The sequence below is a fragment of the Notechis scutatus genome, chromosome 3, assembly GCF_049901735.1.
Source record: "Notechis scutatus isolate UNSWTSFEM ecotype Mainland chromosome 3, rNotScu1.2, whole genome shotgun sequence".
NCBI lineage: Eukaryota > Metazoa > Chordata > Lepidosauria > Squamata > Elapidae > Notechis > Notechis scutatus.
In genome coordinates this window covers 171,960,442-171,983,780 of record NC_142011.1, presented here as the reverse complement: position 1 = coordinate 171,983,780, position 23,339 = coordinate 171,960,442, and the positions used below count along the sequence as shown (strand labels likewise).

The following is a 23,339-nucleotide window of genomic DNA, read 5'->3' as shown; positions in this document are numbered from 1 at the left end:
ACATACATTTATAATATATAAATATATCTTACATCTTCAAATCCAGTAAAAAAGGATTTGAAAGAGATAACTTTTCTCCTTTTCTCAATTCAGAACTGGTTATTTCATGATCACTACATTATCTTGCCAATTATTAACCATGTGTTCTTCATAAATCAATCCCACATTTACCATAGTTTTTTTGGGGGAACTTTCACAGTCTTGATGCACATTGTGGTCTCTGTATATCTTATAAAGAAAGGAAGAATTCTCAGTTGTATTCTAAACAATGTATTCAGCTACATTTAGCTTTCAGCCTTTTTATTATCATTGTCAATGAATGGGGCCCGAGTCAAATTAAGCTGCCATTTTAGGTTAAAGACTGAGAGCCTCTGCTGTTCAGCAGTAAAACAAGAACACTTCAAGCAACAGATGTAGTATTCTAACTGGAAAATTATGAATCGTGGCTTTTACAAAAATAATTAATAACTCTGATTTTTAAAATTAATAATACTCACACATTACTGCAAACTAACTGGCTTTATAATGGGGATAAATCAGCTACCCATGCTGCTAGAGTCATAATCACTATGATTTTTTTTGTCTCCGTTACACTGGATGATCTGTGAGAAAAGAGAAATATTTCATTCAACTTTTATTCTTGTATTTATGGTGCATATTATGATACATAAAAATAGATATTCTTCAATTAAAAAGATGAGTTATAGCTCAGGAAATAAAATTAAGGAACTTGTTTCTTTTGCAGGACAGGGGCAATTACTTGAGATTTTAACTTTCCAAACTGAAATATACAAGGACCAAGTCGTGGGGAGGGGAAATTACTTTTTTTAAATCTAACTGAGCCTACTAAAAAGCACACTGAATACCTCACCAAACAAAAACAAAGGCAAACTAGAAAGAGTAGACTGTTGCACCTAAGATTCCCTTAATATTTAAAAGGAAACTCCCCGTGTCCTACTACTTTTCTTTTGTCTATTGTCTCCTTAAAGAAACTACTTTCAAGCAAAGCGTGAGCAATGTTCAAAAGTGCTTTGGAGAAACTCTCCAATTTATTGCCTACCCAGACCGTCCCATAAGCCTGATGTCTCCCCAGGACTGCCCCCATTCTCAGTTTAAGAGGGTGTCAAACGCTCCAGGAGAGAGTGCCCCTTATGCAATACCATCAAGGGAAAAAAATGAATGCAGTATAATGATGGCTGCTCCTTCTCCCCGAGACCCACTCACAACACTCTCCCCCACCCCCCTCATCAACTCCCCCCGCCAACATCCACCCCTCCAGCGTCCGCTTCTCACTTCCACCAGCCCAGCGCCCGGCACCAACGCACCCAGCCCGACAGAAACCAAGCCCCGCGTCTTCGGCTCAATCAAACCTAAACAGACACACACTCCCTGACCGCCTGGCCTCAAACCACCTTTTCCGCTCACCCTCAAAATGGCCTTGGTTTCGGGAAGGGAGGGGGAAACTATGGACACCGGAGAAAGCTTCTCGGCGACCCGCTTCTGACCAGGGAAGAAGAGACAGAAGCGCGCAGGCGAAAGGTGGCGATGTTTGGCGGCGGGGGAGGGGGGAGGAGAGAAAGACATACACGGAGAGAGAGAAAGGGAAGCAGACTTGGTCCGCGGGGTTAAGTCTCTATTATGTTGTTGTTGCTGCTGCTGCTGCTGCCGCCAGCCCGCTTAGACAGCGTCTCTCTCTCTCTCTCTTTCTCCCCCCCCCACCTTCTTCTGTCCCTCCCTCTCCCGCCGCCCCCCCCCTCAGTTTTCTTCTTGGGTTGTTAGGAAACAGTAGGGAACCCCTCCCCGCACCGTCCCCCGCGTGTGACTCCCGTTTCACTCCCACCGCCAACCTCCCCGCTCCTCTTCAGAGAAGACAAATAACCCCGGCGCAACCTCGTGCCTCTCCTCCACCCACCCACCCACCCACCCCCGCGCCACCATCACCTCCATTTCCTTCGGCTCCCTCGCGCTCCCTCTCCTCTTTCTCTCCTTCACTTCTCCCCTCCGCCTCCAACGGCTCCATGTGTCCGCGCGATGAGCCCCCGGATCAGGCTAGCGGGAGGCGGGGAGGGCCGCCCCCCCGCACTTTGTTAGCGCTTGTTGTGCTGCCAGGGCCAGGAGCGCTCGGCATGGCCAGCAGGGCGGAGGGAGAGCGTTCCCGGGAGTCCCTCGGTCCTCCTCCGCCGCTCCCCCCCCCCCGCGCCCCCTTCGATTCCACAGCCAACCCCGCTTCTCCCGCTGCCTTCAAGGAGACTTTCATCCAACTTTTCCTCCTATTTTAATCGCCTTCCAAACTTGCGCTCGGGGAAAGCACCGGGGGAGGGGGGGAGGGAGGGAAGAAGAGATCAGAAAGAGAAGCGCCGCCGGAGTCGCTCCGGCTCCCGCTCTCCGGTGAGCTCGCTTCCTCCTCCTTCCTTTCTTTCGCCTTCCCCACCCCCTCCACCCCCCCACATCCTGGAAAGCTCCTCGGCCGGGGATGCACATGGACCAGAGAGCAGCACCGGCGGAAACCGGGCGAGGATCCGCGCACGCACACACTGGCTCCATTGCTCTCCTTACCCCTCCCCCGACCTGCTGTGGGGCCCGGTCAGCCGGGCAGCAGCTCCAGAGCCGGTGCGCCGTTGCCCTCCGGCTCGCCCCGATTCTCAAGGCGAGGTCACTTACCGGGTCGGGATGGGCTTGGCGCCGTCTTCGGAAGCGGAGCAGGGGGGTGAGGAGAGCCGGGGCGCCCGGGAGCACCTCTTCCCCGCAAACAAACAAACAAACAAACAAGCGCGGAGAGAAGAGACCCACACAGGCGCACACGCACCGGGAGTTGGTTTCGGCCGGGCAATCAAAGCGAGGCGGGCGGATACCCCTGATCCGGGCCGGCCAGGGGGGTCACTGAGGGTCCTCGAGGTTTCCACCGGGTCCCGGGTCCGCTTCCCTCCTTTGTGTAATTTCACTCGATTCAAGTTTAATCCGATAGTTCCCGAGCGCGTCCGCAGAAGCCGAGCGACACACCAGCCAGCCAGGCGGCTGCCGCTGCTACCGCCCCCTGCCTGTCCGCTCGCTGGCTCCCTCCGCCCGACACGAGGCGCGCCCCCGACGCCACTATCCACCCTCCTTCCCGTGGGCGAGCGGGAGGGAGGAAAGAGCGCGCACTCCCCAGGCCCCGCCCATTAACGTCATCAACTGCTGGCATAATTTATGCAAGAATCCAGACCTCCTAAAAAGCGGAGGGGGAAGGGGTCAGGTCACTAACCTTCCCCCCTCCCCTCCCTCCGCGGTGGCCTTTTCAGTCCGAGAGGAAGCTCCTCCCATCCTCTCCCGGGAAAGGAGGACTCCGGAAAGATGTGTAGTGGGGGAGGGGACGTCAAATGTTGACAGGGCGCTCTGGGGACACAAGCGCTCAGACAAGTCAACACCCGGCTCTCAGCTCTCCCATCGCTCCCTCCTTCCTTCCCTCCCGCCCATCGAGGAGAGGAAAGAGGAGGGCGATTTTAACGTGCCGCTACAGAAGCGGCAGCGGCGCCCTTCCTTATCTACTTGCCCCGCGGGCTATTGCCCGAGAACCCCGAAGGGAAAGGCGACATTTGCCGGAGTCCTCGTGGCCTCCCGCAGACGCAACGTTAAGCTGCCCACACAGGACCCGCTTCGGCCGGCTGTTTGCGACTGCTGCGACTGCTCTTCTTGGCTTGGAAAAGTTTTCCGACCTTCACGAGCAGGGAAACTTGTTTGTCGACGATCAAGTTTGGGAAAGAAAAAAGAAAGGCACCTGCCATTAAGAGCCTCTCGCAAATCTTGAATTTTCCGCTTCAGCGAGGAGCCGGTTTCTGGGATTCCGTCTGTTAACAGCGGAGTCGCAGGATCCCTCAACCCGGGAGGGCGATTTCTCCCGTGAGCGGATCCTCGGGGCTGATCCAGTCTGATCTCTGTGCGATATATGGGTCATCGTGATCAAGTTTATAGGGATTGTAGTCTACCAAATCTAGTGATTTTCTTTTCAAGAAACACGAGGTCTTGGATGTACTCTTTCCAGGTTACATTGGTACAGTATGTCCAGTAAATACTAGAAGACAGGATGCAGGGTGATGTGAATCTGTCAAAAATTATCATGGGAGTCTTGCCCAAATACCCGCAGTGAATTCCATAAGACAAATGGCCACATGCTGAAGGGCATCTTCTTTTTCCATTATGGCTCCCAAGAGAACAGGGGGAGAAATTCTACACATCCCCTTAATTGTAAAGACTATGAAATGTTAAACTCTATTAGTATGTGGATTGAAGTAGAGAAGCACAAGCATTGCCAGGGTACCACTATTCTCAAACTAAAAATACTGAAAGGGAATCCTTTTGATTTACTTTTGTGAGATGTCTGAATGTGTTTATAATTATACAGGTCAAAACTTAACATTTTTAGAGTTTATTTAGAAGTTATTAGAGTATGCCTTCAGAAGTTAGAGTGAAATGGGATACCCAAGTTAACAGACATGAATCCAGACGAATATTGTGGTTAAGTCACTGACCACTTTCTTCCAAGTTCACTGTGTCTGAATTACCAAAATCCATGTTTGCTAGCTGTCATTCCTACCATCCACTGTTATTTTTCTGATAAGAGTTTAATTCATGATTTAGTTCACAATTTTTGTATGTGAAACTGGCAGAGTAACAGGTGCACATTTAAAATATCTTTCTCAATTGTTAGAAGCACCTGCTCTGTGAGTAATACACTGAAGATGGTGTCTGATATCAGATTAGAACATTGGTCCACCTAACTCAAGTTGAGCTGGCCTGCAAGATTTCTATACATTTTTCAATTCTACTTATGCATGAAAATACAGGAACCTTCTTTTTTAATACTGTAATACTGATAACACAGGTTGACTATGTGGCTGAGGCTTTGAATGTTGGAAGTTTACCAGTTTAGCTGTTGCATGGTCCACATGTAACTTTAGATTTTAAGATACATTCAGAGTAAAAATGCTCAGTAAAATAGCAAAATGCTAATAAACAATAAAGCAGTTTAACGTACCCAGCTGTTCTATTTGCTTCAATCTAATCAAAAAAATGTATGTAAATCACCAGGAATTTGTGAAAAGTAGGATGAGGAAAGAGACAGGATTAAAGTATAGAGACTCATAGAAACTTGGTCTGGGACTATCTCTTGACTTTGCTAGATGTCCAGACCATATGAGTATTGAAGGTATTGACTAATTGTTTGTCTATTATCTTTGAGAAAATTAGACAATAGGTGAAAATGCTAGATCATTATAAATGTATTTACATTATTCCTATTTTCAAAAATGGAGAAAAGGACGTTACATGGAATTACTAACCAATTTGACATCAATACTTCAGATGTTTTCATACAAATTATAAAGCAGTACCATGAACATCTTAAAAACAATGTAATTACCAGAATTATATATTTCTTAAAAACAAGCTTTGTGAAAATGATCATTGTGGAAACAATATGCATTTAATATATCTTTACTTCAGCAAAGCATTTAAAAAGTATCCAATGAATTCTGAGCAACAAGTTAGTTAAGTGTAGACAAGGTGCATGATGAAAGGAAAAACATAACTTATATAATATTCAAAGAATGTTCATCAATGGTTGTTCATCAAATTAGAGAGGTACAATAAAGTTCAAATAACTTATTTAAATATTTTTATTATGATTTGGACTAAGAAATGGGGGAATCCTTATCACATTTTAGATAACACAAAATTGGATGGAGCAACTAATACTGAGGGGTCCTTGGGGCTTTCTTGAGCTTGGTTGTTTTCTTGCAGAGCAATAATGATGTAATGTAATTTGGGTAATGAAATGTCTGCAAGAAAATAACCAAGCTCCGAGAGTATCAAAGACCCTTCATTTCAATCCTAAGTTACAAATATTGTCCTTTATTGGTACAGCTAATACTCTAGAAGACAGAAATAACCTTCATAAGAAACAAATCTATTACACAGATCCACTTTATTCTGCACTAATCAGATCCTATGACTACTAAGTCAATTTCTGAGTATTGCACAAGAAACATTTAGACAAACTAGGATATAATCAGAGAAGTGCAACAAAAATGATCAGCGACTAGAAACTAAAACCTATAAAGAGAAGTTGAAGAAGCTGGATGTTTAGCTTTGAGAAAGGAGAACTGAAGAGAGGTGTGATAATATTCTTCAAATATATGAAGAAAAACCCTGTTCTCAATAATTTCAGAATTTGTCATAGAATAACAGAAAGGCAAATTTCATATGAAGTTTAGGGGAAATGAACAATTTGACTAGGGAGATGGTAAGCTCTTCTTCACTGAATGAGCAAAAGTAGAGAAGCTAATGGTCAGTCTGCTGGGAATGCTTTAATTTAGATTGAGAAGAGAAATGGGTAAATGGCCTAAATATTTCTATGATTCTATATTTAGAACACTATGGAATTTACTTTGATATGTTTGTATTGCTATCTTTTTATAATGTTTTAAACTGTTAGTTGCCCAGATTCATGAATTTGAGGTGGGCATTCATATACATTTGAACAATAAATGAATTCAAACAATCACAATTCAAAGTAAAATCTTAACACAAGCATACTTTGGAAGAGTTAGGAAAAAAAAGCTCTGTACATTTTTATTGATTGAATGAATTTATTTGCCGCCTATCTTGCAGCAAACTTAGATTCCAGTTTAAGGAGGCATCTGGTATTTTTTTGTACTTTTCAAGAAACCTAATAAATACAAAGTTGGAAACATACTTATCTTAAAACAATCAAGTCCTTTTATTTTGTCTAAATGGTATACAGTAAAAACATATATTTTATATCTGCAGATAAAAGACTCACTTCAATCTTATAGAATTTCTTATAAGTTAGAAACAAAAGTCTCCAACAAGAGTTGAAAAAAATTATTTACCATACTAGGGAAAAATTAAATCAATTTGAAATTATTAGAACATGTAGGTTCCATTGGGCAAGTATTGGTGAATAATTGATATACATGCAATTGAAATCTCATTTACAAAAGATGTTATCCAAATTCATTAATGGAAAAGAATTTGGACACAGTGTAAACCCCCCACCAAAAATATTCAAAGATTTATTCAAATAACTTTTCCCCAAACTGGTTTTCTCCATTAGTCAAAATTATACTATCTAAATATTTTGTGTAGGTAGCAGGATTTAATTTTTTGTTATGGCCTGTCAGAAGATTGTGAGATGAGACCAGTACATATGTAAGATAGAGGCAACTAAACTATAGATAGTCCTCATTTAACAACCACAATTGGGACTAGCAAATTGATTAATTGAAGCAGTTACTAAGAGAAACCGTGACTGTACTTATGGTCTTACTTCAGTTTTCTTTTGCTTTACAGGCCTGCAAAGGCCATAAATGATTAGTCATAAAGTTCATTTTTCATCACTACTGTAACTTCAAATGGTCATTAAAATGGTTATTAAATAAGGACTACCTGTATAGGCAATTTGTCATGGATATGGATTTCACATTAATGTGTGATGATCCTATTTATTGATTACTGAAACCTAAGATGGCTGGAAGCTATAAATAGTCAAAAATAGTTAGCAAAATAGTGTTCAAGTACAAACATTCAATCACACAGCAAGTGTAACAAACAATGGTGAACACAGAACCCCTGAAGACCAATTTCTTTAATTTTTTTAAGTATTGAAGCTACAGTTGATTACCTTGAGTATGAAAGGCCAGCCATGTTTTTCCTTTCATTCAATCATATCTGAGTCTCAAAGACTGCCTGAGCAAATCCCTGCAGTTTTCTTGACAAGGTTTTTCAGAAGTGGTTTGCCATTGCCTTTTTCATAAGACTAAAAGAAAATTACTGGCCCAAGGTTACTCAACTCTCTTCATGCCTAAGGCAGGATGAGAACTCACAGTACCTGGTTTCTAGCCTGATGCCTTAACCACTAACCAAACTGGGTCTTGCGCTAGGCATTAGGCCACTAGTAAATAGTGGGAGGAACAGCACACTATTTTCTTCCTGATAGAAAAGCAAGACAAATGTAATAAACAATGAATTAGGAATCTCAATGCAATACAGATATTCCTCAACTTATGATCACAGTAGAACCCAAAATTTCCATTGCTAAGCAAGACAGTTATAAGTGAATTTTGTCCCATTTTATGAACTTGCTTGCTACAGTTGTTAAGTGATTCAATGCAGTTATAACATGGTTATTAATAACATGGTTATTAAGTGAACCTGGCTACCCATTGACTTTGTTTGACAGAGGGTTGCAAAAGGTGATCACATGACCACAGGACACGACAACTGTCATAAATACATAGCAGTTGCCAAGCATGCAACTTTTGATTACATGACCATGGGAATTCTGCAACAGTTGTAAGTGTAGTCATCGATCACCTTTTTCAATGCCATTGTAACCTTGAACAGTCACTAAATGAATGGTTGTAAATCCAGGACTACCTGCATATATTGTACTGCAGTGCAATACAGTACTGCATAATTTTTATTTTTCAAATTTACATGGCTGCCCATTTTATAAAACAAATTATTTTGGGAAATGTACAACAATCTAAAAAACAGTTAATAATAATCACAAAAGGCAGCTTTACTTGGAATAACTTATATCCTGCAACAAGACCACTATCAAACATGAACATCTGCCTATCCCAGATCCTTGAAAAGGCCTCGATAGATGGATAAAAATGCCAATTTCAGTCTGAGTATCTGGCTGACTGTGCATCAAACCATAAACACCATCTGAAACAGGATTGCTGTTCAGCCCTGTCCATATATACAGCCAAGATATTGCAATGGAGTTTGGACTGCATGCTTACCATCAAATGGGGAAAAATAGTGATGTCAAGATGCCCTATGGAAATAAAAAGACATCAAGATGCCATTTGGAAATAACATTAAGAGTCTGTATGAAGATCACTAAAAATACTTGAGCATCCTTCAAGGTGACAACATCAAGCATACTGAAATCAAATGAATACATCAAGAGAGTGAGAAAGATCTTAAAGTCCAAACTAATGGAACCAATACCATCAAGACAATTTACACCTGGCAATTCCAGTCATTATACACATCTGGAATAGTGAAATGGACTCAAGCATAACTAAAAGCCCTGGATAGGAAGACTAGGGAAATAATAATAATGAGTCACGCCCTTCATCCATGCAGCAATGTTGTCAGACTCTACTATCAAGGAAAATAAGTGGGAGTGTAATGTTGCAAGTACATCAGATGGTTAAAGAAGAAAAAAGACCTTTGGGAGAATACCTGAACAACAGTGGAGATGCACTGAAGCTAGAACACCAGGAAGGCCTACTGAGTACCCGAGAGACCAAACTGGCCTACAAAAAAAAGACCAAATGAAGAACAGAAAAGAGGCACAGGAAGACAAAGCATACAAAGCCAGAGACAAAATTATTGAGAAAACAGCAACAGATAGCAAGTGCTACCTCTGCAAAGAATCTAAAGAAACAGTGGATTAACCTGGTTTAGCTGCTGTAAGAAGATTGCACAGACTGATACAAACAACCCCATGACAAAGTAGCAACAGTGGTGCATTGGAAGATCCTCAAGAAATGCTATTTATCTTCAAGCAAGAATGGATGGGAACATAAAATAGAGAAAGAAATAGAAAATGAAGGAGCTAAAGCGCACTGGGACTTTAGAATTCAAACAAAAAGCATCTGCCACATAATAGGCACCCACAAGTTTTGTCAATTGTCAATAAGACAAAAAAGTGGATTGTAGATGTGGCGACCTCAGAAAAGAAAGAACTGCAGAAGATAACAAAATACAGTCCCTCAAACAACCCAGTCCCATGCCATTTAGGCATATAAAGGCGAACACCAGCACCTTGAATTGGATTCTGAAACAAACTGGTAACCAACAAAGCTCACAGAGCAGAAGTGTAACATATTTTATTTTTATTTTATATTTTAAATGCTTGCACCACTGCACTGCACCAGCTGAAGTTTCCAAACACTCTTCAAAGGCAGCTCCACATAGAGTGCATTGCAATAGTCCAATCAGGAGATCACATGGGAATGAGTGACCACTGTAGGATCCCTCAATCTGGGAATAATAAGATAATGCATATACAAAAAATATATTCTGTAGTGCAATAAGAGTGTTTTAAGCATTAGTTACACTTTTATTTAGTTACAATAAATTTCCTGTTAAGACACATCAGCAATTAATAAGATAAATATGTCCAGCAATTATTTTTCAGATAAGTGCCTAAATTCATTGATTTCCAATAGATTAAGAAGCTTAACTAATATGTATACCTCATATATCAAGAATCCATGAATACGTATTTTAATATGTGCTTCTTACAATGGTCACACAAACTAGCTTTTGGCTTATGATGTCTGAGTATGGCTATAGTTTTTGCTAAACATGGGTATTCCACATATTTCTATGCTGTGAATTCCACATCTATTGCCCCAGTTCACACTAACATGTGAGTCTTTTAAGTACATGTCACAATTCAATCTGTACTATTCCACTCACCTCTTTTTTTTCCATTTCTTGCAGTTTAGTGTCCTTTTCAAATAAGTATTTTCAAATTGTTTTGCCATTCTGCACTGCCATCAGAAATTCCTTAGCGCAAGTCATTATTACGATCCATGCATTTTAGATTTTCAGGATATGCCTTACAGCAGGTCATGACACATGTCCATATATATTCAGAGAGTTAATATATAACCTCTCCCTACCCCTAAATGGCTTCTAATTTCTAACATAATGCTATACATGTGGATGACCAGAAATGGGCATGAATCCACATTTCTCTTCTCTTGTGGCAAGTATACAAAGATACTGATATTTTGGTTTAGTCTTCAGATGCATGCTGTTCAGGAATTCCAGCATTCACTGGTAACCAGCACTTAATAAAACAGACTCTTTTGAATGTATAGCAGAAACTTCTTTAGGGATGAAGTAGTAAGAAGCTGCCAGATTGATCTGTTATTATGGAATAAAACATTTCATGAAATACAATTTCTTAATGGCCACAGATACTGCAGTAGATTACATATTAGAAAATTTAAAAAAAATGATTTTCAAAAGGTTAAATTTGTACTCTATATATATTATTGTATTAGTCATTTGATCAATTACAGCCCTCTGCAAACTATAATTTGGATCTGAAGGAAAGAAGGAAAGAATATTTCCACAGTAAACAATGTCAGTTCATAAATATAAAAGAATGGATTGGCCATTATACTACCCACAATATTATCCATGGAAAGGATGCAACATTACTGATTTTCCCATAACATCTAATAACATACTGTATGTTCTGAGAATTATATGAAATTACTGCATGAATATAAAATTATATTAGAGAATGTCATCATTAAACTGAAAATGTATCATTTCATTGTCTGCTACGTTATCAGTTAGGATCTGTTAGATAATATTTCCTCTTAATTCAACATTTTTCACCCTCATATTTCACCTGAATTCAGACCTCTGAAATTTCAATGTGATAAATCATATAACAGCAATAAATGTATTAAAGATTGATTAAAAGCCTCTTGTATTATAAAACCACTCAAGAGTTGTTCTGTAAGATCGTACAAGTCTCAAAAAATATTTTTCAACCATGACCTTAGTAATGAGAAATTAATTTGTTTCAATGTAACAGAACACAATATAAACATATGAGGTCACTGAGACTTGCTTTTAGAAAAATAAGAAATAAATCTTAGAGGTTCAAACCAAGATATCAAATATAATGCAATCCAAGAGCTTATTGCTCAAGAGAAAGGGTGTAAGATTATTTAAGACCAGGAGAAATATTATCTTGCCCAACTGGCAACATATTGATAGCATCACTAAATGCCAACTGAAATTAAATGTTTATCAGTACATAAAGTGCTTAACTATGTGAAATTTTAGGTATGAGCCTACATACTTCTGAGATATTAGAAAAAAATATTTGCCCATTAAATGCATACATAAATTTGTTAATTAAGCAGATATGGGGAGAGGGAGGACAAACACTAATATTTAGCAACAAAATCCTATATTCTTTTGATGCTGATCATTTTTTAATTTTAATTAATTTGGAAATTTTTTAGCATAGTCTATATTTTCATATATTATAGCAGGTTATTCAGAACTGAATGTTTGATAGTTGTCTTGACTTCAAATTATTTTCTGGGGGAGGGGAGAGAAGCCCCCTTTTTCATTCAAGGTAAGTTCTTAAATAATTAATATTATTTTGAAAAGAGAAGAGATAAGCTAAATACAACCAGAATTGAGGCATGATTCCTGATGAGATATTTGGAGAGACTTTTACCAAGACAAATACATTCCCATGTCAAAAAAAGAAGGGAAGGCACGTGAGAAGAGTGAGAGGTCACAAAAAGCATCAGGTTCCAGTTAAAATATGTATCAGGAAAAGGGATTTTAATTGAACAATATTTTACTAAGGTGAACTTCTGACAATCACATTCATTATTTGTGTTTTAGTGACGGATCTTTATTAAGGATAGAAATCAAACATACAACAGTCTCAATTAAATTCCAAAAATACAGTAATCATAACCCTGAAAACAATAGATCCACTTTATAAAAAAAAATAAAAAAGCAGAAACAAGGTGAGTTTGTTCATGGGCAATTTGGTTTAATCACTGTCTAAATGATTAAACATATAAGATGCTTATGAAACAGGATAAGAAACTGTCTTCAGTGTTTTTGTAATGTCACTAACATGAGTCAGGGCAGCATGCAAGCTTGTGATAGAAACCTGTCTGTTCTGCATTTCCTTGTGTTTAGGAAACCAGCATACATAATTCAATGTTAATTTTTCACTGCTAAATAGTTCTGAAAAAAGGATTTCACTATTTCAGAACCCCTTTATGCGGAATATTAAGCAATATCCTTATGCTTCATGCATATTTTGGCTATGCATATTTAAGATTCTTTTATAGATAATGGAATAGCATGTTTGAGGAAGCATAAGCATGAGTAAGAAGTACTTTGCTGGAACTAGTCTGAAAACTAGCTTAGGGTTGTGACACACAAACTTCCTGAAAATGGAGGCTTTACCAAGTTGAAAAGATCTTCAGTGAATCACTGGAGCTCATTGCAAAATCTTAAACAACGCAAATGCTTGTGCAACTTGCCAGTAGTCCTGAGTACAAGTTTTGTAGAGTTTGCTTGCCCATATTGAATACAAGTATGGAATTGTAATAGCCGCCTCAACTTCAGCTTCCATTTATACCACAGTGACTAATTCAAGGCCGTAGGAGGAACAAAACAAAATTATCCGAAGCTAGCGAAATAAAATGGCTCGTTCTTGAAAAACAGGTTCTCTTTGGGAAGATTTTCTGGAAACGTAAATAAAGACTTCCCGATGACAGATAAGAGAGTCTTTGCTTTAAACAAGAAAGAACTTTATAATCTGCAAAAAAAACAGGTTGAAATGAGAACATTTCTCCCATTAAGCCTGTAAAGCTTGTTCTACACCTAGAATCCTCCCAAGTGCACGGGGGCCGCAGTCTCCGATGCCCCCCCCCCACCCACCCAAATCGCTTGAAACCACCGGGTCGGGTGGCTCGCAAATGCCCCCCGCCCTTCGTCTTCTCCCAGCCCATCCCTAACCAAAACGGCCCCTCCTAACTTCCGCTGTCCCAGGTTCCTTTGACCCATCCACAGCTACCTTCCCACCTGCTTGGACTCTTCCCCTCTACACTTCCCCCTCACGCACATACATACATAGACGCACACAACCGGCATCGCTGCCGCGCGTCTTTTCTTTTCTGGAAACTCTCGAGCCTCCACAGCCGAAGGGCATCCTGTCTGCCCGCCCCGTTTCCGTTCATGACACACACCTATTGCGGAGCGCTAGTCTTTCTTCTCCCGGGATTCCATTTCCCCGGCCCCGTTGTTCCTCTCCGTTTCTTTACGTCACAGTCTCAGGGTTTTCCTTTTCCCTGACGGCACTTTTCCCTCACCGCGCCATTGGTTGTGACCCTGAGCCAATAGAAGGAGATAAACCCCTCCCCCCCACCTCCTTTAACTGACTGTGCCGGTCGGGTCAGGCGCGGCACGGACAGATTTCCTCAAGTCCCTGGGGATTGGGCGTCAGTTCAAAAGGGGGCGTGGCAAGGGACGGGCAGGGGAGGGAAACTCTCAACGCCCCAGGTGGTTCTGGGCTTGTCCTGTGAATCCGTGAGGAGGAGCTGGGCGGATTTAAAAGGGTAGGGCGGGCGCGGCTTGAAGGGCTTTGTGGAGAGACGGCTGATGTTTGTGGAGAACAATGAGCCGAGCTCCAGGGCCGCCTCTAGGACTACCGAATTTCCACATTAATTTTTCAGGCGCGAAACGGCAAACTGCAGCATCACCGCGAAATCAAGCGGGCACAAGCGCCCCGACGGCGGGCTTCCCACCCCAGAACGCGCACAAGTTGCTTCCGACCTCTCCGCCTCCGCTTGGGGATCCCCTGCAGGAAGCAGCAAATGCTCGGCGTTTATGATCTGCTGTTCCGCCACTCGGGGGAAGCTTACGCCGCCTAATGCAGGCGCATAAACCCTCGGTCTTCTCCCACTTCTTTGATGATCCACACAGGAAACCTCATCAGAAGCCCGTTCAGGAAATGGAGACCCCCCTTCCTCCATCAATATCACAGGCGAGGGCAGGGAGTCGCCCCCGCAAGGCAGCCGTCGGTGCCCTGAGTAGTTCGCCCACAGGAAGTGAGAAAACCCTTCATGTTGGCCGTCAGCGTTTCCCACAGGAAACTCGAAGTCTCTCACAAAAGAGCTCAGCGTTAACTGCTCACAGGGCTGTTACAATCATTTTATTTACTTGCGCGGCTCGCCCGGAGTCTTCTTTATTCGTAAACGGGAACCAAAGAATTACCGTAGCTAAGTAGAAAAGAAATTTACAGCGAGTTTGCATTGCCTTCAGATGGCCAGCAACCGTGAAAAGGATCGTTTCTGCTCCGTTTTGCAACGAAGGAAAGGAGTTGAGCTGGGAAGCGTTTGAAGAATTATCTCAACACCCCCCCCCCCCTCAAAGTGGCGTTAATTCTGCAGATTTTTTCCACCTTTCCCTCTTTCAAATTCAATTATTGAATTAAATTCCGGAGAAACACTGCTCCCCTAAAGTGAACTTTTTGCACTGCAAGATGAGTTTCTCATTAATATCGAGTATTCTTGCGGGTTTAAATGAGGTTTGTTTCATGTCTAAAGTGGAGTAAATTCCCAGAACAAGGAGAAATGCTTTTGTACGGCTACCCTATACGGACTGCAAACATTCCCACGTCTGCCAGACACAGCAGAGTTTTTTTTTCCTTATCCGTCGGCTTCCATCTAGTGGAAATGGCCATTCTGATTTTGCCACCTACAGTAGTTTGATGATATTGTACATGTAAACTAATTTGGCAGTGTTTGATTGAAGCATAGCATGAAACATTTACATACAAGATAACAATATGGCACAATTCTTTTGGTTTAACATACCTCTACAAAAAACCCCACTATGGTTTATATGGCTCCATGTGATGTCAACATAAATCTGGTTTACATTGCTGATTCTATATTTCTTCAGTCTTGAGAGATCTGTGATTTTCTAGAATCCCCAATCTTATCCCATCCCTGATACTGACAGCTAACAGATGTCATTTAGCAACAACAAAGAACTGAGTTTTCTCTCAATTTAGATGGTTGCCTGACAGAAAATAGAATGCTGGCCAACTACATTTTAGCTTCATTATGTGAACTCTGTGTTAATATGTAATTCAATGTGCCATGAATATCCAGAATATTGGTTTGAAGAAATACACTGCTCAAAAAAATAAAGGGAACACAAAAATAAGACATCCTAGATCTGAATGAATGAAATATTCTTATTAAATACTTTGTTCATTACATAGTTGACTGTGCTGACAACACAATCACACAAAAATTATCAATGGAAATCAAATGTAGCAATCCATGGAGGTTTGGATTTGGAGTTACACTCAAAGTGGAAAAAAACACTACAGGCTGATCCAACTTTGATGTAATGTCCTTAAAACAAGTCAAAATGAGACTCAGTAATGTGTGTGGCCTTCACATGCCTGTATGACCTCCCTACAACGCCTGGGCATGCTCCTGATGAGGTGGCGGATGGTTTCCTGAGGGATCTCCTCCCACACCTGGACTAAAGCATCCCCCAACTCCTGGACAGTCTGTGGTGCAACGTGGCATTGGTGGATGGAGTGAGACATGAAGTCCCAGATGTGCTCAATTGGATTCAGGTCTGGGGAACGGGCAGGCCAGTCCATAGCATCAATGCCTTCGTCTTGCAGGAACTGCTGACATACTCCAGCCACATGAGGCCTAGCATTGTCATGCATTAGGAGGAACCTAGGGCCAACCACACCAGCATATGGTCTCACAAATCTCATCTCGGTACCTAATGGTAGTCAGACTACCTCTGGCGAGTACATGGAGGGCTGTGCGGCCCCCTAAAGAAATGCCATCCCACACCATTACTGACCCACTGCCAAACCGGTCATGCTGGAGGATGTTGCAGGCAGCAGAACGTTCTCCACGGCGTCTCCAGACCCTGTCACGTCTGTCACATGTGCTCAGTGTGAACCTGCTTTCATCTGAACAGCACAGGGCGCCAGTGGCGAATTTGCCAATCTTTGTGTTCTCTGGCAAATGTCAAACTTCCTGCATGGTGTTGGGCTGTAAGCACAACCCCCACCTGTGGATGTCGGTCCCTCATACCACCCTCATGGAGTCTGTTTCTGACTGTTTGAGCAGCCACATGCACATTTGTGGCCTACTGGAGGTCATTTTGCAGGGCTCTGGCAGTGCTCCTCCTGTCCCTCCTTGCACAAAGGCAGAGGTAGCAGTCGTGATGCTGGGTTGTTGCCCTCCTACAGCCTCCTCCATGTCTCCTGATGTACTGGCCTGTCTCCTGGTAGCGCCTCTATGCTCTGGACACTACGGTGACAGACAGCAAACCTTCTTGCCACAGCTCACATTGATGTGCCATCCTGGATGAGCTGTACTACCTGAGCCACTTGTGTGGGTGTTGACTCCGTCTCATGCTACTACTAGAGTGAAAGCACCACCAACATTCAAAAGTGACCAAACCATTAGCCAGAAAGCATAGGAACTGAGACGTGGTCTGTGGTCACCACCTGTAGAACCACTCCTTTACTGGGGATGTCTTGCTAACTGCCTATGCTTTCCACCTGTTGTCTATTCCATTTGCACAATAGCATGTGAAATTGATTGTCAATCAGTGTTGCTACCTAAGTGGACAGTTTGATTTCACAGAAGTGTGATTGACTTGGAGTACATTGTGTTGTTTAAGTGTTCCCTTTATTTTTTTGAGCAGTGTAATTGTTACACAAGTTGCATGCTATGTGAACATAACAGCACATTCACAAATAGAAGTGTTGGATTTATTTGAGAGGTTCTGGGAACTATACACCAGCAATACCCAACTTTTTTGACACCAGGAATCAGTTTCATGGAAGACCATTTTTCCATGGATGGGGGGTGGGTGCGGGCAGAGAAGCTTGCAACCTAGATCCTTACATGTGCAGTTTTGCTCATTGTTCACTACCAGCTGTGCGGCCTGGTTCCTAACAGGCCATGAACTAGTGTTGGCCTGGGGTTGGGGACCAGTTTTACACCACGGAAAAAAAGTTCATGAAATAGTTTATTGACGGTTTTACACACTTGTGCTTTTTGCTGAACAAAAGAAAAACAACACCGTGCTTTATACACTTACCAATACAGTGGGGATGGGAATAGATTAGTATGTAGCATTACTGCTCTAATTTGTATCTGATCACTGATCTGAAAATGGTTTATCATTTCCCATGGCTTATGCCAAGAGAAGTTTGCAGAATCATTAAAGAATTTGTGAACGTTATCCAAAATCTAAATTCAGCAGTTCAAATTTGAGAAATTTCAGAAACTGTAAAGAACAAGCTAATTCAGAACACAACAAAACACACACTTTATACAAAGATGAATCTAAATTCCTCAAACTGAAATTAGAAATCAAATCTGAGATCACAAAAACTTATTCCTTTAACCTATTTTAACAAAAGCACATTGCAGAGAAAGATGAACAGGTGTGTCCCAATAAACAAACCCACTTCTTAAATCATAAGCCTCTTTTACCCTCTTAAACATTGATGCACTCACCTTCCTTTTAAAAAAAAAGTGCCCATTCTATACTAATGTTACATTCATGGAAATATAACACTAGTAATTGTAGGCTATAACCTGATGTGAATCTTCAATTTTGTAAATATAACAATGAAAATGATGTATTAGTTGAACAGCTGGAGAAGAATCCCAGACATTCCCATCTCAAAAGTCTATTCATTCTAATCTGACAGTCCATGAAGACTGTAATGTATCTGATGACACCTTCAGTGCAAGCCTTCCCTTCTTTGTGCAAAGAATGATGCCAGATACAGAAAACACAAAAATGCATTTCAATTGTCTTGAAGTATTGATTCTTATCAGGCTAGAGTACTTATATTGAACTGTGAAAAATAACAGATCTGAGACACCTAAAACAGAATTTATATTGCTTTGCCTAGTACACTAAAAATGCATGCTAATTATATTTGTTTCATTGCCTCCTGGGGTATTTTCTTGGGAAAATCATAGGCTAAAGTAGCAAAATGGTTTAATGGAAGGAGGAACTAACCTGTTCATAATTCAAAAATACTTTTACTATTTTTATTTACATTTATTATGCAACTGACAGTAATATATGGGAATGTGTAATGTGAAAGTTGCTTACAGAAATTCATGTTTTGTCTGCTAGGACGAAATATCTATTTCCAGTATTTAAAGCAGGGATGTCAAACAGGCGACCAGCGGGCCAGATGCTTCACACATACCCATCCCAGATCTGTGGAAAATGTAGCAACATGTGACGTGATGGCAATATGACGCTGCAAGTTTGACACTTGTGATTTAAAGGCTTTAAAAATCTGCTTAAAGCCCACTGTCAATTATTACATTGAAAAAACTAAAATGTAATTGAACCTTTCAGTCTGACCTTAATGAATTTTTCTCTTGAAATATCTTTATCTGAAATGTTTTTAGAAATCATTGCTTAACAGAACCACTTCCCCACCTAATTATTTTATTGTCTATGTTCAAGTGACAGCAAGAACATTTTTATTATGTTTTGACTCAAGGCAATCTTATTTTAAAAAAAAATCTCAGCTGCTAGAGCATGTAGAAAATAAACCTGATTTGGGCACTCCTACTGTAGTTTAAGTAGGATAATTAGTGTTTCTTGCATTGGCCAAGAATCTGTTCCTCCTTATCCACAATATTTAACAGCGTTTGTAGCAAGTCCAAAAATAATAAAATCCGTCCCAAAAATAGAAGCGATAGATCCATTACATACTATTTTTTGTCATGGTCTTGGCTTTGTTAAGAGTATTTTAGTAGTTTTTATTAGCAACAATTTGGTTTCTTTCATGCATAGCAAACCTAGTACTGTAGACAGTTCATCACCTGCTTGCATAGTACAGTATCAATGTGGGTTATTTACAAACTAAACTTCAATATCACAATAAAACAAACTATATTAATAAGGCTGCAAGGAAATTCTACACCTTAGAAATTTTTTTACTGTATTGTCTGAGTAAAGTATCAATCATTTCCACTCAAAATGAAAACATATTTCCATAAATGTAATTTAGCTTTCATATTTGACAATTTTTGAACTTTTCTAAGTGCCTCATTTTCAAAAATGAAAACAAAAAACAAGTAACTGATGAAGTTTAAACTTGATACCATGTTCTACTATGTAAATATGCCAGGCATCATCCTTAAAGGATACCTCTATAGTATTTACAAGTAAATGGAAAAAAATACTGTCAAAATAATTTTTTAAACATTTTATCCAGTTTTCCTAGTGATAATCCAAATTGTTGTACCAATTTCTTAATTTTTTTAAACTTTAGAAAAGTTCCATACAATTAAAATGGAGCAGATTGCTAAGTATATACTGAAATACTTTATTCTAGCAATGACCAACAGTAAGCAGATAGGGTATTTCCAATGCCTTATCAAAGTTTCTCTTTAATGTAAAGGTATTTTCAACACCTGTAACACTATGGCTGCTAAAGCATCATTTTCAATATAAATTATTATTTAAATGGGACAAGGAGAAGGGGAGGGAAAAGGGGAAAATGTTTGCTTGTAACAAAGGCAAAATGAGAATGACAGAGATGAAGCAAATATAAATTTTGAACATATAAACAATACTTCATGTTTTAAGTAGCTTCCAAATTTTGATAATGGTATAAGTAACATGTATTGGTCATTTCTCTCACTTTTGTGAAGCACTGCATTAAGCAGTTAGATCTGTTGCATGTAGAATTTGTACCATACAAATCCAGTGATTTTAAACAACTAATACACACATATATTGTAATATAATAGAAAATTCAGAGATTTCTATTTCAAATATATATGTGTACTGTATATATTATACATACACAGGGAGAGCATATTAGATGTGGTGCACAATACTAAAATGCCATATCCAATGAAAATGTCACAAGACAACGTGAGTAGTAGGGCTCACAAACTGAGCCTACCATATAGTTGCTTAAAATGTTTGATGAAAAGAATAGGATTTAAAAGGTACAAATTCTCTATTTCAAATTATTCATCTTCAGAACTGCTCACCTTTTTCAAGAAGGGAACACTGTATCTTAAGAGAGATAAGAAAACATCACATAAAATATTTCAGTATGGAACAGCCTATTCATCATATACAGATCAAGAAACTCAATTTTCATGGCCTACAAACTCAGATCTTAAAGTACGAGTTTGTTATTTATAGAAAATGTACATTGAATAGTACAGTTGAGATCATGACAGAAAACAACATCAAAGAAAAAACAGCACTTACTAATATTTCTATCATGAGCAGCAGCCTGAAATTATGCATGCATGTTCAACCTATAAAATCCTTGTATTCTGCATGCTGATTTTAGGTCTTGGGTCAATTCCACACATACTGGTGAATTCCCTCTATTATCCCTAACCCAGCATAGCAAATCAAGGGATTTGCAGTTGAACTAAATGTGTATATGTCACATATTACTATCATTGCCATACCCAGCCCTTTATAGACCAATGTTAAAGAGAATGGAGCATTCCCTAATGAATAAAAGCATTTAATCATATCTCGAAGAAAGCTGTTTCATGATTGTCATGAAGCTAAAAGGCTTCTCTGGGCACCTTAGAACAGGTGGGCATCCTGTGGACAGCACAAAGCTAATTCAGTATTTTTATTGCAGCTTCTAAAATTCCTCAGATCATATCACTAAAATTTGATGGTAAGGTGCTGCACTTGCCATTACTGGTTAAAGGAAACATCAAAATCCAAGAAAAAGAGGTAAATTAAGGCTTGTGTAGAAAAGCTTTTTAGAAAAACCCACCCTATTAGCACACACACACACACATACACAAACACTCACCTTCACATAGCCTAGACTGTGGCCCATCCAGTTACACTGGTACTGTCCTAATTCCTACACTTGTGACTATCAAAAATGTGCAACCTTTGGAGACAAATACTATTTGCTATATCTTTGTGATATGATAAAAATATAATGAAATATATTGTTCAGTTAACTGAATGTCTATCAAGAACTTGTAAGATCAAATTAGAAAATAAATTATTTCCACTTCCATTTGAATATTTTGATCATGTCATATTCTCTCTCTGGGTTCTAAATTGGAAATGTTAGTTGGGTGATCTTTAAAAAAACAATTAGCAACACTGTTGGTTCAAGAAAAGGCATTCTCACTTAATACAAAAGTCCTATCCATCTTCCCTTGTTTAATATATGATTACCATGAACTTCTTTTTCACAGGGGAAAATAAACGAAAACTATGGAGAAAATGAAAATAAAATCACCATGTGGAGTATAGCACTAAAGCATTTTCAATTTTGTCTTCAATCAAGTATTTGCAATCTGGCAATTTTATTGTCACACCTCCTTCACAACAGACAAGATGTTTACCATATTAAGATTACATGTTGCCACCAAAAAATAAAAAAAGCCCAAACCAAAAGAAAACCAACTTTACAGTTACTGTACATCTAAGCTGAAAAACTGTCCTTGATGAAAAACATTTACCTATAAATGAAGATGGAAATAAATTTAAGATCAAACTCTTCATAATGTACCATTTGGAGTTTCAATGTTTTCTCTATTTTCATTCATAATATGTTTAACCTACACAATTAAGGCAAACAGCTAATCCATTTCTGAAGAGGTGTTATGGAAGTTGTAAGCAAATAGCAAACATTTGGCATTAAAATAGGTAACACATATGTAGCTTCTAATAATATACATAAAGCATTTTTGGGGAGGTGGGGACTCTAGAATGACAAGACAACAAACATGCTAACATATCAATAATGTTTAAAATTCAATATCTAAGCAATTTCTAATAATGCTTTGCACTTCCAAGCTCTAAATGTATTGAATTTATGCAAATGCATTAAAGAATTATAGCTTGGCAAATACATCCAAGCAGGTTGTTAAACTATATATACAGAAAGTAAATGATAAATACAGGATTAAGAATCCCTCTTTTTTTTTTTAGAGCTGAAAATGGACAAAATTGAGGACAGTTCTACAATAGTAAACATTAGGTAACCACAGTAGCTGGGCCACCTAACTACATAAACTGAATAAAGTACTCAGATGACTTTGTAGTGTTTAATACAGTTCGTAGTCAAGGGCACAAGACAATATTTGACAAAAATAATCACAACAATGGACTTCAAAATTAAATGGAAATATAGATATGAATACAATCTCCAAAACCTGTATTTTAAGTGAACGTTAACCATTTATTCAAAGTTGTACAAGATTTGAAGAATAAAGTCTTCCGCAACATGATGCCATCTTACAATAATTTCGTGTCATAGTTGAAACTGAGTGGAGAGAGGGGAGGATGAAAGTTAGTAGGTCTCATCAGGCAGCTAGGAAGTAAAAATAGGTTCAACAGCAGCCTCCACCAGCTTGTTGTCCTCCTTGATTGCCTGCAAGTGTTGCATTAGTAGCAGCATGCTGAGGGCCGATTTTAATGCCATTTGCCTGAAATAAAAGTGGAATACACATTACTGATCTAAAACATTGACACGGAGTTTGAAAACATTGTATTTGTGATTTATGAACAAGTAAGTTGCTCTTTTTCATGTTAAACAAGCTGTAATTATCATAAATTATAACAAAGGAAATCATAGATTTATTACATTACTTCTATTTTTTAAATAATTTTAACTGAATTTTAATAAATTCAATATCAAAACACAACAATCTTGC

General features: G+C 39.6%; 2 protein-coding genes across 5 annotated transcripts in view; both read right to left on the bottom strand.

Moving 5' to 3' along the window:
* The window catches only part of CHD7 (chromodomain helicase DNA binding protein 7), a 215,483-nt gene extending 212,394 nt beyond the window's left edge, over positions 1-3,089 (bottom strand). The window contains exons 1-2 of one of the 4 annotated variants that reach the window (XM_087961776.1): positions 2,807-3,089; positions 498-602 (exon numbers count right to left, since the gene is read on the bottom strand). The gene's annotated coding sequence lies outside the window, so the exon portion shown is untranslated. Of the gene's footprint in view, positions 1-497; positions 603-1,425; positions 1,595-1,941; positions 2,421-2,661 lie in introns of those variants that run through there. The other 3 variants (XM_087961777.1, XM_087961778.1, XM_087961779.1) reach the window with 3 other exon arrangements.
* An 18,880-nt stretch (positions 3,090-21,969) lies between these two features.
* The window catches only part of RAB2A (RAB2A, member RAS oncogene family), a 40,127-nt gene continuing 38,757 nt past the window's right edge, over positions 21,970-23,339 (bottom strand). The window contains exon 8 of the mRNA XM_026692319.2: positions 21,970-23,111. Coding sequence (XP_026548104.1) covers positions 23,016-23,111 — 96 coding nt within the window. The 3' untranslated portion in view covers positions 21,970-23,015. The remainder of the gene's footprint in view (positions 23,112-23,339) is intronic.